Source organism: Argiope bruennichi, chromosome 4 (assembly GCF_947563725.1).
Source record: "Argiope bruennichi chromosome 4, qqArgBrue1.1, whole genome shotgun sequence".
NCBI lineage: Eukaryota > Metazoa > Arthropoda > Arachnida > Araneae > Araneidae > Argiope > Argiope bruennichi.
The window spans coordinates 115,483,062-115,502,671 of NC_079154.1; the positions used below are offsets into that span (position 1 = coordinate 115,483,062).

A 19,610-nucleotide genomic window follows, 5' to 3' on the forward strand; every position below is an offset into this window, starting at 1 on the left:
TGGAATGGCGGAAAGTTTCCGTGCATTCAGCAAACCAACTTTTTTGAATGCCCTGTCATCCTGGATGCGTTTTTATGAAGTTCAGGTAATTGCACCGTGACGAACAAAAAGGTAATTGGAGTTGAAGCATGTGGCAGTTATTTTCGGCATCGGTATGTCGGTTTTTATTGTGTTTTGTTTCACGTGTAAAGATTCCAAGTAAAAATTCAAGTTACTGGTGCGATTAATTGACCTTCCGTACGTGACAATAATGGTTTGTGTCGTAGCTGTTGTATTTTGCTTTTTTATTCTTTTTGTTCATGATTTGAAAGGCATATCAATACTTTTTTTTCTCTTTTGGCACAATCGCATTTATTATATTTACTGGAATTCGGTGGATTTTCATTTTTTTACTTTCTCGTAAGTATACAGAAAGTATGGTAATATCGTCGAAAAATTCAAACTCACAATTTTGACTTACCTTCAAGTTACAGACCACCCTGAGTTCGGGGGGGGGGGAATGCATTTTTGGCATTATTTTTCTTTGTATTTAAATATAACACTTCAAAAACGTTTTGAACTAGGCGAATGAAATTTGGTATATGTCCATAAGAACAAATTTGTAGATTTCTATACTAGCTTGTTTGTCCAGATTACCGATTTTTTCAGCCGGCGTCCTGCATAGGGGTAGCGCGTCTTTCCCCGTGATCTGGGCGTCCCGGGTTCGAGTCCCGGTTTGGACATGGTTGTTCTTTCTGTGAAATGTGTGAATGTGCCCTCCTGTAAAAAGGGGTTGTGCAAGCGAATGAGTGATGCGTGAGTAGTTAAGTTGTACTCTTGGCCCTAGTTGGCTCTACGATAAAAACAAGAGGCGCCGCCCCTTAGACTTAAATCGGCAGTCTTCGAACAGCGGGCTTGTCCGTGGCAAGTGCCATAAGAAACAACAACAACATCGATTTTTCAGGTTGTTAAATAATATGGAATGCATTTGTTTTTAAATTTGCCTTTGTTATTTGATACAATTAATAAAAAACGAATTTAATCAATGTGCTACAAATTATTGTAGTTAAAAATTAAAAAAAGTATGAAATAAAAGTGGAAGTGGAAATCTTATTCCGGAATTAATGTCCTGTTAAAAAAAATCTGAACATTGGAGAAAGCAGACGATTGAATGCTATGATGGATAAATTGAATCTCATCATCACGTTAAAAACATAATGACAGATGCCCTCGACCGCCAGATTTGATGTTTTATTCAAACAACGTAACTACGGCGAATAAACCGAAAACTGAATCGCTGAGAAAGCTTTGTTTTGTAAATAACGTAAGCCAGTATAATTTAATTTCAACTTTCCAATTTATCTGAGTTCTAGAAAACAGTACACTCCCAAGTATCCGGCCTAATGTGGCGGAAGAACTAACTGGATAACAAAAAGACCGAATAGGCCTCAACTTATGAATTCATTTTTTTGCCCACCAATAGCAGAAGACAAAGTTTTTATACCTCACTGTTATGTATTTTCTCACTTCATTATTGAGTACGCCTCCCTTTATCTCAATGAGAACGTTACGCGGCCCGGTGAATCAAACAAACAGTTGCCGATGACTTGTCAAGTTAAAATAGAAGACTCTGTACTGGTAATTTATAAATGTTTATTCACTGTACTGCATGTTTCAAGAATTTATTAGAGAAAAAGTAATAATTTTATAATATTAATTCTGTAATTCTCAACTTAAATTCAGGAAACACAGACAAAACATTAACGTAAATCGTAGGACCTAATTCCTAAGAAAACTGGCTCAAGCTGATTTTTTTTTTCACGCTTAAATTTACAGATATGAAAAAGTAACCCTAAGTTAAAAGTCAAAATTTACAGTTTTTAGGTTTTGGGAAAGTCTTAATAATAATTAAATTAATAAATTTAAACAATTAAATAAATATAAATGAAATAAATTAATAGACGTCTTGCCTTTCTCATTTAATTACGATAAAAGAAAACTAGGCCGGATAGTCGCAAACCGGATACTCGGGAGTGTACTGTATATATTTCACTAAAAACATTAATCAAAGCAAAAAGGTTTCTGAAGCAAATGGCATATGCTTTTTGGTATGCAAGACAAAGAGAATTACAATAAATAATCAGAATTATCTGGCCGCATTGTACTATGTATCTGAATGACTAAATTGCCGCGAATAATAGTACGAGTACTGTGGTTTGAATTGTTTCCAAGCGTATACCTTGGGAAGCTGCATTGATTTTTATATTTGCACAATACTTGTTTTAGTGCTATTTCAAATCTTTAAAGGCGATTTTCTCAAATTCTAAATTTTGGCAGAATGTTCTGACACATCATCAATTAAAATCTAATGCGCATTTTTTATTCAAGTTTGGTATAATTATTTCTTAGTATATTCTGCAGCTCCTGAATGAGTGAGTAAACAATCTGTTCATTTAAAAATATTCTATAGTTGTTTTAAGCTTCACAAAGCGAAAAAAAAATAAAAAAAAAATGATAATTTTATGTTATTTATCTGTCAATGCCCAATACTTAATGACTGGATTGAAGAAGAATTTCATTTTTAGCTCAGCAGCTAGGAAATATGTTTATTAAGCTCTCTGCAAGATTACACATTATTTTAGAAGAAGGAGGGGGGGATTCTTGTAAATTTCTCCCTTTTTCAAAAGACCTTTGACATTTAACTTGTATATTTTGGTTTCATTAATGTTTTTTTCAGTCAATTTTATGATAAAAATTCTAAATTATTATAGTTTTGCAGCGTTTTCCAAAATAAATAAATAAATAAAATAAAATAAAATAAAATAAATAAAATAAAAATAAATAATCTCGAACAGAGTCGCATATCTTACACCGAGTTACACCGAGAGCCGTGCTGGGTCAAGTCTGTGGCTATTTCTCATGTGTAAAAGGAAGGATTTTAGGCGTATTTGATGCAAAGCTGGTCAATTAAATTAGTTCGAAATTATTACGATTTAAATTTTGTATAATTGATCTAATCTTAATTTTCCTAAATAAATTAATCCTAAATAATCTTAATTTTCGATTTCATTTCAGCAGAATGTTTCAGGCTTGGGCAAATTTCAAATAAAATTTCATTCATTGCAAATTTGATGTATAAAAGTGCTAGAGGTCTAACGCGGTATTCCGTAACATAACACGTCGTTCCATTGTTAAAAATTTCTGCTTACCCTCAGTTTGACTTGCGAATGATTGTAACGTCAGTGGAATTTATTTTATATAGAATTGACTTAGTTTGATTGGTTACGAGAAGAATATGGTAACAATGTAGTTATTGTACTTTGTGGGGGTCGTTAAGAGGTCCAGTAAAAACTCAGAATTAGTATAACATTTATTTACAAATTAAAATACATAATTTTAGAGACAATTAACAATACAATTTACATACATAATTTTAGAATTATTTTAAGGTATACACATATAAGAGCATGGATGAAAAGCACATGCCATCGCTAGATCGGAACTAAGACTTCGGCGGGCACTGTCTCTGACGTCATTAGTCAATTATGGTTACTATTTACAAGAGCGGCTACAACTTATTATATTACAAAATGCAAATAAGGTTTGTTTAGATTTATTGCTTTATGTATATTGCATTTTATATCACATCCTTAATATAATTAACTAAATCTTATTGGAGTTTTTTATGGCACTTGCCATGAACAAGCCCGCTGTTACGAAGACAACGGTTTTAAGCCGGTGGGGAGCGTCTCTTATTTTTATAGTAGCGCCATCTAGGGCCTTGAGAATGACTTAGCTACATACACGTCACAACCCTTTTTAGGGGCGGACTTCATTCACGCATCCACAGATTGTAATTTTAGACTTGAATCGGAGAACGATCACCCCTGATCCAGAACCCCCAGTGGTATTACTCTCGACATGGAGGACTTTGTGACCACGACAGATTTATACGTGCGTCAGCCACTAGACAGCGGTTGGCGGGGCTCGAACTCGCAACCTAAGGGACGCGAATCCAACTCTCTGCCAACCAGGCTATCTCGGCCCTATTGGATTTAAAACGGCGAATGATAAGCAATAGGGAAGATGAAAATCTTTCATAATAATCCATCCATTTCATAATGATCCATCTACAAAATAAGAGAAAGTTTTAGATTAAATTAATATAGGCTAATTTAAAATAAAAATTAGAAAAATAATTAAGATTTAAATTGGATTAAAAATATTATTTCATATATATATATATATTTGGTGGCGCCGCAATCGTGGATAATCGAATTCCTTGGATAATCCATAAAATGACCTGAAAGTCACGAAAAATCAACAGAAAAAGCTTTTTGGAATATCATTTATTCACCACAAATGATTTAACACATGCCGTTGTGATTTGTAAACGGAGGATTTTACTTACTAGTTTGTTGATTTACATTTTACAGAAAAAAACATTCTGTGTTTATTAAGCATCTCATTATTTTTTAATTTTTAATTTAATCCATTTTGAAACAAATTTTTGAAATGAATTACCACGTCTGATCACGAATTTGCTGAATTTTTGGTATCAAATAACGGTTACTGATTTCTGCACAAAGACTTCACGTCTGTAAGTTTCTTTTTTCCATTCAATGTTCTAGAGCATGTATTGAAATCCGAATTAGTCTTGGGCGTTGTTTCTTTTTAATATCTGGTAATTTCTTTGTTATTACATAAAAGAGTTTTAAAGGAATTTAAAGAAACTAATCATCGGAAGAGAGCCTTTCATGTTTTTCAAAAAGAAATCGGAACATTCTTTTAGAATCTCTATTTTATATTCATTCCAATAATTGATTTCAAAGATTTGTTCGCATGCTTCAAATGTTTGCATCGATTGAGAACACCTTTTAAAAATCATTTTCAACTGCGAAAACATTCCATTTCTTCTTTTATGCGTAATTTTATTATCTACTTTGCGCTTTTCAGACACTTAGTCCTCTTCAATTTTCCATGCTTCTGTGCTTCTGCTGAAAGTCTTTTTGTTCTTAAGTCTTTTAAAAACTTTTTTTTTGACTTCATTTCGTTTGGTAGTAATGGTGAATGACCCTTTATTTGGAACAAAAGATTGTTTATTTCGCTGAATAATTAGGCTTTAAAATGCGGATTATGATCTTGCATTTTTCAGCACTGTTTTTTTTTCTTTTAGAATAATATCTTCATTTTACACCATGCATTTAATTCACGAGTTTTCATCACCATTCTAATTCACAGAATTGGATGCGTTTATGCGCGTTTTTTTTTTTTTTTTTTTTTTTTAACTTTCTGCTACTTTAATAATTAGAAAAGAGGACTCGTTCTCGGCTTTTTACTAAATTGTATTATTATAAACCCTTATTTTTTTAAATCTGTTTGAAGACAATTTCTAATTGGCTAATGTGTCTAGTTCCCGTCTGATTTAATAATAATAATCAAAAAAAAATCTTGAATTTTTTGAATCTTTATTTTAAGAAACGTTAATAAAATAAATATTAGTAATAAACAATTGAAATATTTGCTTCCAAATTATTTTCTGTATTGCTTAAAAATACCCTTTTTTTTATTTATAAGGCTATCAGCAGTTGCATTGCATTTTCTTAAATTAATCACTTAATTGTAGTATTAAATTAACGGTTTTGAGTTTTTTTTAAAAAAACTTTTTTGTATACTAGTATACAGAGATAAATTTTTGTAATCGTCGAAAAATTCGACCTGGAGGTTTTAATGACTTTACATTTATTAAATCTTCGTGCAGTCCCTTAAATCAAGTTTTTGGAATTATGTTAGTATGCCTGTCCATGGAAATAATTGAGCCGCACTGAGCTAGATGGATGAAATTTAGTATGCGGTCTTAACTCCCAATTTAATTGATGTCCTACTGATCTGATCGGTAACACAATTGTAGATTTTTCAGTCTAAAAATACATGCTATCATTACTGCTATTTTCTACATGCTGAAATTCTATTCTTTAATGTCATAATCTATTATGGCTGCCGATACACCTTTATTTCTGTATTTATTGGTTTTATCGTTTTTTTTTTCCCATCTTCATTACTTTTATTTGGAATACATGCACTGAGTCAAAACTCCAGAATTTTTTAAAAATTAATCTAAAATAAAGAATGAATTAAAAAAAATTCTATTAATTCTTCTTTATTTTAAAATTTTTTTTTTCAAAAAAAAAATAAAAAATTAAAGGGCTTCAAATAGCAACATTGTGAATCAAACAATATCCCAATGACATAAATTACATTATTACATTTCTACAATAAAAATAATGGCGCCTTTTTACCAATGCAAAAAGAATATCTTTTTTATAGTATTTTTAATGGTAGAACTGTTCTACTACAGCCATCTTGGTATATTTCCAAGTTTCTTGTTTAATTTTAATTCCGCTATTGCAGTATCGATCTTTTTTAAAAATGTATTTAAAAAAGGATTTTAAAGCAGTCATTGTTGCCCTTTAGAACAGTCATGCGAAGTTTATAAATGGAAATAAAAATGTGTACCCAAATGGCTATACAATGCACTGTAGGGTTAAATTAACATTAGATAATTTGTCTTCTATTAGTTCATCAACTAAGAAACATTTCTATCTTACTTCACATACTTCTGGAAAATGGTCTCTGCTATTTGATGATTCCAGCCTTCTTCAACACTGAAAACAACAAATATCTAAAGCTTTATTCCGTATATATAAAGTACTTTACCGTTACGAATAAATCTGGACTATGGCATTTAAACGAGAAGCGCATAAACAGTACTTTACTGAATTTTTTAGCAACAATTTGTGATAAATATGTAAACCGTTGTTTTTTAAACTGTCCTGTTTATTTTTATTTTCTCATATGCGTAATATAGAGAAAGTATCGAGTCAAAAAATTCGAACTCGAGATTTTAAAGAATCTTTCATGTTTTAGATCTCCATGAGATTGAAAAACACATTTTTGGAAAAAAAATGTCCGCCTGTCTCTGACAAAGATAATTCAAAAACGTTTTGAGGTAGAAGGCTAAAATGGTATACGGTCTTTACAGCATATTTGTAGATTTCTATTAATTTTTGAGCAAAATCTGTTCAGAGGAAGTCTGTCTGTCCTGCTCTTTCGATATATTAACGTAATAACTACAAAACGAAGTGAGCTAGATAGATAAAATTTGGTACACAAATTTAACATCTGTAGTGCAGACACCTGCCAAATTTTGAGTCAAATCCATCAAGGAGTTGACCGTCTATATAAACATGTAAACTCGTTGACTAAAAAACGCAATGACTTAAAATATATCAAATTTGGTATGGAATTTGGCGACTACAAATGTAGCTTTGAGTCAAATTTTTGTTTCAATCGATCGAGGAAATGCGTCTAAAACACAGATTTGATTTTCGATTACTATTAAAACATCAAGACAGGAATTAATCGCCAAAGGTCACACGATAGATTTAGTTAAAATACTAAATTCACGCCAAAAGTTAATATTTTGTTGTATGTCATGCAAGGCAGTCAAGCAAGGCTGGGTTAGCATCTTTTTTAGAGAGTGTGGGAAAGTTTCGGACAGACTACTCCCTACTTGAACTATCCTAATAAGTCGCTTAAAATAACGTAATTCATAAGTCTATGTCATTTAACATCGAATTGCACATTGTCCTACGCGATTACTTTATTATTATTTTTTTTTTAATTTCTCATATAATTTGTGTAGTTGATTCTAGCATTAAAAGGATATTTGCATTAAATAATTTTGTATTTTACTTATATGAGCGCATCGCACAACATGTTACGTTAATTGAAACATGGAAAGAATTGTATAAGGAATGCATAGTTGATTATCTTTCGTCTAGTCGATACTAAATAACTCACGATCGCGCTCGACGGGAGTTTATAGCGAGGAATGTTAAAAAGTAAAAAGAATCGTTATTCCTTAACTTTCAAATGTGAAAATAATGCACAATTAAAAATTTGTAGAAACTGCGAAAAAGATTTAATTTTTTTGGCAAGAATAAATGGCATTTTTGCAAATTTTACGTATAAAAAAAATCTTTTAACAAATTTCCCACTTTCAGGAAGAAATTTCGCTACTGAACTGATACATTAAAGGGTATATGTGGTGCATAAATATGTGGCGCGTCAGCAGCAGCAACCACTGACCCACACACGCTCGCCATAACGCTTGGCGCTTCCCAAATGCTCAAATGGGTACAGGCGCATTAGACTCAACAGCTAAATACATCACCACTCAACAGCCATATCGTTCTGTGGTGAAAAGCTAATAAGCCAGTTAACAGCTACGAAACACGGGCAATTGCTTTTGTCTTGTGGTCTTGTTACTCGGCTGCGAATCACAAGGTCCCAGGTTCTATCCTCGATCATTACAATTCGCTACATATATAATTTCGAATTTTAATATACTTTAATTGTCATTTGTGTGAGATTATATTTAAGGAAATTATCAACGACATACAACCGACTTTTTCATAATTTATAATTAGAATTGCTGTAGTGCTTTAGGATCGATGGCCTGCCCTGTAGAACGCTTGTACACTTATAAATTCACTTTTTTTATTATTAACTACCTCCTTTTGGTGACGTACTGATTCGCTGTGAATAGTGACTGCGACTTTATAAAAAGTCTCTTTTTGCACAATTGGATGTTCCTGATCTCTTGAATAAGACATTTTTAAGTATTCTGTTGTATAGATATTAATAGACACATAATGTCTGTACGAAAGTGTATTTTTATAGCTTTACACTCTTTCTGTTTATTGTGTTTACCTAAAGGAGTCAAGTCCATGAGTTTATGATACCATTCAAAATGGAGATGTCCAAATAATCTGCCTTCTAATTGCACATTGCCTTTGCGCTATTGTAGCTTTACTTTCCTATTCCTCATTGTAAACTAATTAATTTTTTTTTCACGCTCAACAATGGAAGAAAATCAATGATCAATCAAATCAAGAAATGGGATGAAACATTTGATGAAACAATGAAAGCAGTTTGAAATTTTTTAATAGCAATTATTAATTTTTATTTTTAATTTAATAATAGCTGTTTAAATGTTTAATAAGTAGTTCTGATTTTAGATTTTACTTAATAATATGTGAGTGCTTTACAGAGATTAATCTTTCTAACATTCAGTGATTATTGTATGGAAAAAAAGAAACGGACGTAAAATCCATTAGCTTAACATCAGATAAAAATAAGGCCTACCAATCAAAGTTGTGTGAATGTCACCAGAAGCTCTGTGATTGGCTGAACGTTGATCAGATAAATATAATTTCATGGCATATAGCGAAATACTAAATCTTACGCGATTACTATCTAATATTTATTTTCCTCATTTTTTTTATTGAATCTGCCTGTCTATTTTGGACCGCATCGTCATAGAAGAATGGACTGTTAGTAAATTGTGCAACGGTCAGACACCAATGGTTGGGATTCGGTTTCCCCTATGAAGAGTTTCTCCCATGTATGACGGTCCAATGTCTGAAAAATTCATGATCCCTTCACGGTTCGTTGAAAGGCTGGGTTGTTGTTCAGCCGTGAAATGCTGTAATTTCTGGAAGTGGACGTCGGTCTTTTTCTGGGTGGCGCATTGCAGCGCCTGCGAAGAACCGGAGAACAGTTGGTGGAACAAAATCCGTAACATTCCCTTTCAATTTTTCAACGTCTTTGTAGCGTGCAAACGATTTCTAGAAAAGGTGGATATTTTGGGCTGTAATATAATCGCTCTGATGTGCATTTAAGAAATTAGGAGGTTTCTTTTCTTGTGTTTGGAACTGTATTGATCTGGTTTTTCGTTTCACAAGGCGTGGTTCTTTAGCCAAACTGGAGTGATACTGACATCGTAAACTTTTAGATTTCTTTATGCCTGAATAGACGGATGCTAATATTTTTTAACCATAACTTTTATTCCCATTTTAGCCTAAATTTTTTATTTAATTTCGATTAAAAGCAGTGTGGATTTTTTTTATTGTTTTTTAGGCGTTCTAAATTTTAATGCATAACATTTATTTTTCGATTTCGGGACTGGATATTAAATAAAATATTTTTTCTTTAATTTGAGAGATTTTAAAGCACAAAAATTTGTTACTAATACTATAATATTACATTATTTTTTTTTCTTTCAAATTTAAATAGATATCTTTTAAATGTGTATAGGAACTTTCAAAAATATTTCATTTCTTTGTTGCAGTGTAATTCAGTTTCATAAACAGATTTGCCATTTTTTTCTTTTCTTTTTAATAACTGGCTTCCTGTGTTCGTAAAGAATTGAAAATTTAATTTTTCTTCAGCGGTCAAATTTGTTCTTATTTATTCTTTTTAGTTCTTGTTCTTATGCATAATATTCCAAAAATGTCTGTTACTTGAATATATTTTTTGTGACCAATCGAGGTAAAATTATATTTTAGGAAAATTCTAAATTTCGCTTTTATCTCTAAATGAGCATTATTTTCGCGTATTATCTCTAAATGGGCGTTATCGTTAGCTGTCGTGGCAAAAACACTGAGGAGGCCACGGCGGACGATGATCGTCAATCCAACAATACTTCACCAGATCCAGAGAACGCCATATCTGCAATTCAGACCACGAACGAATTCATTCGTCCTTTGGAAAATCCTTATCCGCCATTGCCTCCAGTAGACGAAGTGGAATATGGCCCTGGAGCCGCGGCAGCGGCCGCTAACATACCCAGACCTAAAACTTATGCCGTAGTTGTCAGCAGACTTGCTGGCCATAGATGGTTGAAATTAAAGTTGGAACCTCGAGACAAGGCCGATGAAAATCCCGTTGAAGAAACTGGCGCAGAAGATTGACACCATTTTGTTCCACTTTAATTTAAGATGCTTTATAGAAAGACACCATTGCCTTCATCATTCTGTTGAAGGGACTTAATATAAAACGTCCTATTATTTCCCAATTTATTTTTTAAAAAAGATTGCTGGCAGTTTAGGTTTAAGAGTAGTCACTACTCACTATGTGCACAATGATGTTCGATTGTAGTTCTTGCTCCTCGTCAAGAGAATTCCAGTTGAAGAAACATACGAACGATTGTGCTTCAAAGGTATATTTATTTCTTTATTGTATACTGTTTCTAATACCTTATTGTTCTTTAAAGTGCTTTCTTAAAATACTGTTCCGAATCTGTCTATCTATTGAATTTTGACTCAAATGTTTTTATACATGTTTTACAGCAAAAGTTTATGAATCGAGCCTAATGTTTTCCATTTTCAATGGAACAAAAAAAAAAAAAAAAAAAAAAAAAAAAAAAAATCAACTTTCTGTAGTTATTTGAAACTTTGCATGTACTGTCAATACTAAAATGTAGAAATTAATATATTTTTCAGTTTAATATGAATTAATGGATAATTATCTGATATTTGAGGAGGTAAGAACTAATGAAATATTTTTTTATGACCTAAATGTCCCGTTTCATTTTATATGTATGGCAAGGCTAAAGAAAACGACTTTATTTTTTTGTTTAGATATTGTGGAAAAAATTCGCTGTCTGGAATTATTTTTATCGTAACTCGTATTTTTTATGTTTTATGTGCATTTTCTTAATTTAAAATAAATGCAGTTTGAAAAAAGATGCGGCTTAAAAATATAATTTGAAAGAATATTTAACAAAGCGATTTGCTATTTTTTTCAATATCATTTTTTAATTCTTTTACTGAAATGAACATTCACATTTATGAGCCTATTTTAATATTAATTTTGTATATGGTTTTGTGTGTGTGTGTGTAATGTTTGTTTATCTGAACATTCAAGTAGTTTTATTTCATACGAAAATGTGGATAGAATGTCCTTTTAGTCCATTGACCATTTAGTCATATTTTTGGCACTGTACTATATTTTAGAATATTTTACTTTTTAAAGTATTGTCTGCCTTGTATTGCTTTTAATGAAATAAATATTGTTTGCTTTTTCAAAAAATACTTATTTGATTAAAAGTATTCATACTATAAGATGATTAAGAATGAAAAATCTTTACCTTCATCGTTTAAAAACAAAACCTCTGATTTTCTTCTATATAGAGCTGTTTTTTTCTTAAAAAAATATTTCCCATCCTTCATTTTATGTATTTGACTTGTTTTATATATAAAAAGATGGCATTTTTCTTTTGAAAGTTTATTTTAATATTATCAGAACTAATTTTTTCACTTAATCGATTAAATGAACTAGCGTTGATTTCATGCCTTTTTTAACATAAAATTTTATATTAACTATAACTTTATATTATTTTTAACATAAGATTTTATATTAAATATCATGGCGCAGTGGAAACATGCTGTAGCCATAACTTGTAGATCTGTAGATCGTAGCCATGTTATACAATGTTCAAAACTTTATATTAAAAGAAAAAAAAATGTTGCATTTTATTTATCTCGGAGCAGAGTGGCGCAGTGGAAGTGTGCTGGGCCATTAACTGAGAATTCCGTTAATCAAAGACACGCTTTAATGTATTCAAACTTATAAAACTGAAAATATTGAAAGAATTTTTAAGAATCCATAATAATTATAATAAAGAATTAAAAATTTAAGATTGTAAAGTAGTAAAAGATTGAAAAAAAAAGTAGATATGGAAATAATTTTTTTTTACGCTTATAAACATGAGTTTGTAAAAAGTATTTTTATTAAGTATTTTTCAAAATGTTCGTAATTTTTATCGTTGCACTTATATTAACTTTAAGATATCTCTAGTTCCACTTTAAAAGAAGTGAATTTTCTATCCCAAACGATAATTTTTAACTTTTTATTGTTCATTTAAATACACCAAATTCGTGTGCTTGAATATTGTTATTAAAAAGTTCAGGTTTCCTTGAAAGCACATTAAAGCTAGAAGTTTAGATAGGAAGCGGGTTCATAATTCTAATTTTTGATTTTCTTTATTTCTTTTCTTTTTTTCTTCTTTTTATTTTTCTCTTTTTTTATTTTTTAATTTTATTCGCACTGAGTTTTAACTTTTGAATTTGTCTTAATGCCATTCAGGATAGTCATATTAGTTCTAAGAATGGATTAAGATAATTTACCTTTTTGAGCATTAGTTTTAATTGAATTTCTTTTAGTTTGCATTAGTTTATATAACATTTTTTTACGTATTTTCCATTTCGTGAGAATTTTTTTGACAAAAATAGAGCCGTGTTATTTTTTTTCACCTTTCTTGCCACCGAAACAAGAGCGCGTTTGGTAAAAGAAAGCCTCCAGAACGTCGATTGTCTGTTGAACAGTTGTGAAGAACAGCTATGAGTTGTTTTGTTTTCAGGCATACAACATATCCTTTTTTGGTATTTTTGTCTCTTTTAGTTGGTTAACTTTCCTCGTAAGGAAAAACTTGAAACCGCGCATTTACTTCTACAGTTATGAAACAATAGTGCATATGATTTCTAGAAACAATGATGTGGTATAATCTACAATTCGAATGCGAATTTTCCTGTTTGGAAATTCCTCTAAAAAAACATGATCGGCCTGTGCTGCATTTTTTGCTTCTGTATAATCAAAAGTTTCATATTTCTGCAGCGAAGGATCATTATTGCTAAATTTTAAACTCGTATAATCGAAGCATATGTTTAAAAAGTTGTTTTGTATACTCCTATTTCGAAATGGTGAATGAATTTTTATAAATAGATGTCTGCCAGACACGATTTCCATATATATTTTGTTTGAAAGTAAAGAAATAAGAGAAACACGTTACGCAATTGAAACATTTCTGTATATGGTTGAGACAGTTCTACAATTGATTACAAAATTAGAATAAAAATAACTTTTTTAAAAAAAACTAAAAGCTTTTTCATGTATGCTATGTAATTGATTGGATGATTTCTTATTTTCTTTCATTTTATTAAGCTCTCATTTATTTTAGGCATTCATATGTTAGTTGCTATTTGTTACAGTTATGAACACTGTATCTATTTTTTTATTTCTTTAATTTGTCCATTTTTATAATCAGCTCAAAAAGCTTATTATTTCTGAACAAATATTTTTTACTAGTAGTCTAATTTGTTTTTGTTTCAATTTTCGTTACTTGTTTTATAGCAATGCATATCTCTCAACGTAGGCAGTTATTTTAGAATGAATGAAGGAACACATATATGTAATGATATTTTAAACTTTAATTTCAACTTAATTAATTTCAAAGATTTTATCCTTATTTAGCCCCTAGTAACTTCATTCTAAAATATTCTCTTATTTCGTGATCCAATTCCACTTTCTCTACTTAATTAATTCAAGAGAGGCTTCATAAAATTGCTGAATCAGCTAAACGCCGATATTTTCACACGCTCGGTGTGAAGGGGTAAAAAATGTCCTGTAAGCACATTCTTTTTTAAAAGATCCCTGTATTTCCCTTACATGTGATTGACACGCGTCAGAAATCCCTATCTGAATCTTATTAATATATTAGCACAATGAAGAAATATTTTCCCTATCAAAATGTAAGGCGAGGGATAATTTATTTCGACCCTTTTTCCCCACTTCCGCTTTTGGCCGCGCTGTGGCGGACGCGCAGTGTCCGCGTCTTTGCTTGTAAATAATTATGCTTTCCCAATGGATTAAAAAGAATTTAAAAAGATAAAAAGTCTCTTCAATGTTTTCAAACTGCATTCTGCTTAAAATAAAATAATGTTACATATTAAAAAAGCCGACAGGATTCCGAAAATTATCATATATATATATTAAAATTGACTGATTATTTTCACTGAATAATAAAATATGCCATGACGATTTTTAATTGATTATCTTGTGTGCAGGTTTATTTGTTATTTATTTTTTGATTTGGTTACTTTTTCACATATATTTATTAGTTTATATTATATTTTTGTAACTACTTTTTTTTAAAAAAAAAATCTTGATTATATCCACATTTTAGTGTATAAATGAAATAAAGGTAGTCATTTCAGATTAAATGGACAAATTTTAAGTTTGTTTGAAAAACAGTAAAAAGCATAAAATATGATATAATAAATGTTTATTATTTGTTTATCAAGTTTTTATTTAACCACGAAATGAAAACAATTTTTCCATATTGAATATAGCTTAAACAAATCATTATTTATATTAAAAAATTGATTTAATGTTCTATTTCATTGATGAAGATGGAATATTATGTTTCGGAAATTCTTACTTTTTGTTTCTTTTTGTCATTAATTCCGAATTAAATTTCCATTTAACTTAATTTCATTAACATATTTAAATTTCCTCCTATGCAGCTAATATGGAGAGAGGATAACTGCAGGAAAAGTGTTCTTTTCTAATACATATTGTAATTTTTTCTTTGTTCCTCCCGTTACTGTGATTCTAATATTCAGAATGAATAAGATTTGAATCCATGTATGTATATAACTTAGTCGGAATCTCATTTATCTTAAGGGACGTTTATCCTTCGCATAGAATTCTCGGTGCTCATCCGATTGATATATTTACGCAAATTTCATGTAATGTTTATATTAAAAATCTTTATTAAATAATTAAAAAAGTTTTAATGCAATTATAAAACCAATAATAATTATTTCATAATTGTACAGAAGCGATATAAACAGCTATCTTTAACCCTGTCTAAGGCCGTGGGAAGTATGCTTCCCACCAAATTTATCCATCTTTGTATGAAATTATGTAGGTTGGCATAAGTTCTGACACATTTTTTTAGTAAGCCAGAAACTTAGATGCTTCAGTTCTTTTATCTCACACAAAATAATGTCTTGGTTTGTCACTTAATTATTAATTAACCAAATTAATTAATTATAAAATTAAAGTTATCTAATAAGCTAAAGGAATCCCTTTTCGTTTTCTAATTTCAAGCCTAAAAAAATTTTAACATAATATGACTAGAAAAAAATGGCCCTTTAAAGGGTTAAGCAACAGTCCAAGGCGTTTGCATTTTTTTCTTGAATTCTTTTTCTTTAAAGATTGTACTGTAACCTAAACAGTAGTATTCATTGCAAATTAATGGTAGCGGAGTATTTTCTTTAACGTTCTGAAAAGCCTGATATCATACTGCACGATGTTAGAATTGTGGACATAATATGTAAGTTTTTTTTTTTTTTTTTAAATACGTTAATTTGTGGAAGCCTTGCTTCACAAATGGAAATAAAGGGTGCGTCTATTTGTTAAAAGTACATTCCTTCACTTCGATAAGCAGCAGAAATTTAATCAAGTACTAATATTTGTGAACTTACTCTAAAATTAAAGTTTTTTCATTTTCGTTCTTTTTTCTTAACCTTTTGTTTTGTTTCTTTCTTTAACTTCTTTGCAGCCTATTGTATCATTCATTAAGAGTTCACTTTCACGTTTATATCGTTGTCGAGACACCAATCAGCGAGGTTAAGTTGAGTAACTTTCATATTTATAAAGAGAGTTGTTTTGAGACGACCGTTGTAAAAGTGAAAAATAAAAATAATTACCAATTCAATAACTAATCGTATATATATATTCGAAACTCGAGTTTGATTTGATTTGGTAGCAAAAAGTACTGTCATTAGGTTATTTGTGTTCTATAAATATTGTAAGATTTAATTTGGAAATACTTCTAAATCGGTATTTAAAACATTAAAGTAGTTAAAATAGACCATAAAACTAATTTTAGAGAAATAATCTTTAAAAATTTCGATTCTTAAATGTAAATAAAAATATTAATGTAATTATTGCTTAATTTTATATATTTATGAAACTTGTAGGCACTTTCCTCTTCTTAATTTTAAAGACAATAACATGATATTTTTTTCCTTAAATTTTTCTTTTGGACAGGAACATTTACAGTCCGAACATTATTGTCCTTCGGTTAAATATCCCATTTACTGAGTATCATTTCTTACAAGATATGTGAAAGCTACGCTATCAAATACATCTTGAATAATTGAACGGTGTCGTTGTTAATGATTTATTTTATTACTCAGTTCTTTCCGATGCTTATCAGAAATTTCATTTCAAGAATATTAAGCATACTAGTACTATCGGTTGCAGTTTTATAATTTATTTATTGCTGCTTTTGGATGAATGAATCTGATAAATGTTTTAACGGAATTTTAGTTTAATATTTAATATTCAAAACAGGCCTTATTTGTTAATTAAAGAAATATAAATGTCACAGCTTATTGCCTAAGAATTTAATGTCTTTTTTCCCTTGCAACTTCGATTCAATTTTTAATACGTTGGAATTTTTAAAGGAAAAGAATATTAATGTGACTGAAACATTTCTAGCCATTATCCATAATCTACTATAGATAAATGAATTAAAATATTCAGATAGGCATATAAAGTGTAAAAATTACGATATTCTCCATAATTATCCATATAATTAAAATAAATATCCAGTAGAGAGTTCTTCAAAATTTTTATCGCTATCCATTTTTTTATTATTTGGTTTAGAGACTTTTTGGCGGGAAAGTTGCCTTCAACAATTCTGCAACAAAATATTGTTAGAAGATATTGTCACCGTTAAAATATTTACTTTTTGAAGTAATTTATTACTTGCGATTTCCTGTTAGAAATTTTTTTTTATGCCGGTCTGTTGAAATTTTTATTAGATAAGTACACAAAATAATATATAAGTGAAAATACAAATAAAAATATAACAAAAAAAATGAAAATTGAAAATAAATCTGAATAAAGAAAAGTGCCTAAAGCATATGAATAAAAAAAAAAAAAAAAAAAAAAAAAAAGAAGGTAACTAATTATTAATTACACAAAAAACAAAAACGCAGAAAACTGCAGTTCAAGAAATGCTGTGAAAATAAGTCGTAAATGAATAAAATTGTAAAGAAGGAAATAAAATATAAAAACTATTTTACAATCGCAATCTGATATATCTTAATTTTAATCGCTTTTTCCATCTTCTCACATTGGTCTATTATAGCAATGGGGAATGAAGACAGTACTTTTTCATTTAATTTTTCGATATTGTTTGTAGAAAATGCTTGATTTCAAAGACTTTGTTATTGATTTACAATATATATATTCGTACATATATATATTATAAATTAATAGTAAAGGTGGAAAGGTTTATGTCTTATTTCCGCAGGTTCTTTTGATGGAGGTTTTTTGTGCATTCGTTTAACCGGTTTCTGTGTTTACGGCACCCTTTTTAACTACCGGTTACTTTCCTTTTTTACTTTAAAAAAAAATTTTTGTTCCTATATTTTTACTTGGACTTTGTATGTTTATACAAAATGAGTCTGACCTAATCTGCGAAGCGAAAAGAAGATGATAGAAGAGCCCAGGTGGATCATAAAACACTATGACCGTCTCATAAAGTGATTATATTATCAACGACACACGCACGCACGCACATAATATAAACATCAAACAACTTTTAGCAGTTGCGTGGCTGAATAGAAGAAACTTTAAAACTTCGATTTATTTCACCACATGAGGCATAATTTACATACAAGGAATAAATGATAAGAAGTAATCAGTTTACATCGCGACACAATAGCAGAATAGCAAAAGACACCGAAATTTTTCCCTTCTGTGGATATTATAATGCGATTTTGATAGAGATTTTTTTGACATATGTAGTCTGACAAAAGGAATTTTAGGTATCTTTAAAAGAATGTGCTATTCATTAAGAATTTATCCCATCACTGAGAGCATGTAAACCTGCTAAATTCATGTGTTTTCTAGAGCGAGTGCTAAAAGTAATTAAATAAAAAGTGGAATGAGATCAGGAAATAAGAGAACATTTTGGAATGAAGTTAATATGGGTTAAATTAAGATAAAAATTAGGAAATTTGTTTGGTTTCGATTAAGATATATAATTTCGAAAGATATTTATAATTTTACGAAGTAATTAATTTTCTTTTTACAATTTGTTGTATTACATTTAATTGTCTTTTTTACAACGAAGTAAGCATGAACTTCAATTGAACATCATTTTTGAAGTTTCTGAACAGTGTCAAGCTGAGGATTATATTAATTATTAACTAATTATTATTATTATTAACTATTTATTTTTGAATTATTAATATTTTTACTAACGTACTTAAAAACATGCTTTTGATTGGCAACCTCAAAATAATATTTAAAAAGTTGCCTTATTTTTGATATTTTTCTAGTTGGTTTATTTTTAAAAATTTACATTTATAAATAAATTTGTTTAAAAGAAACAAACGCCATTGAGATAATGAAATTTAAAACTATTTTAAGGCGGAAACGGAAGATGAGTTTTCAATCTGGGGCTTTACCGGATTTCGGAAATCCTTCTGGGTTCCTTATGGGATTGCCAAAATAGCATCAAGATCGGAAAAATTCTGATAATAAATCAATTCAAAACTGATAATTCCATTGCCTTAAAAGGGACAAGATGCTGCCGAACCAAAGAGAACTAGAAATCTCAATTAGAAAATATGGAAGTTGTGGAGCGACCTTGTGGCAGAATTTTGGTTTTGTAATCATGGATTGAAAGTGTCGCTAAATTTTATGTCTTGTCTTATGCTCATACCTTGTGAGGCGGAGGGTGATGTCCGCCATATTTATTAGTGATTGAAAAAATAATTTTTCTTATAGTTGAATTTAGAAAATTGTGATGCACGATAATGTTTGTACAGCGATAAGCGATAGAATTCCATTTCACCGAAGATTGTCGTATGTGGTCTTTGGTAGTACGTGTTGAAGTTATCGCACTTTGATTGTAGTAG

General features: G+C 30.0%; 1 protein-coding gene across 3 annotated transcripts in view; it reads left to right on the forward strand.

Annotated features, from left to right (window-relative positions):
- The window catches only part of LOC129965838 (uncharacterized), a 105,888-nt gene that overhangs the window by 35,025 nt on the left and 51,253 nt on the right, over positions 1–19,610 (forward strand). Inside the window, exon 1 of one of the 3 annotated variants that reach the window (XM_056080055.1) lies at positions 10,408–11,044. The exons of the other annotated variants lie outside the window; for them this stretch is intronic. Coding sequence (XP_055936030.1) covers positions 10,958–11,044 — 87 coding nt within the window. The 5' untranslated portion in view covers positions 10,408–10,957. Of the gene's footprint in view, positions 1–10,407; positions 11,045–19,610 lie in introns of those variants that run through there. 3 annotated transcript variants of the gene reach the window in all.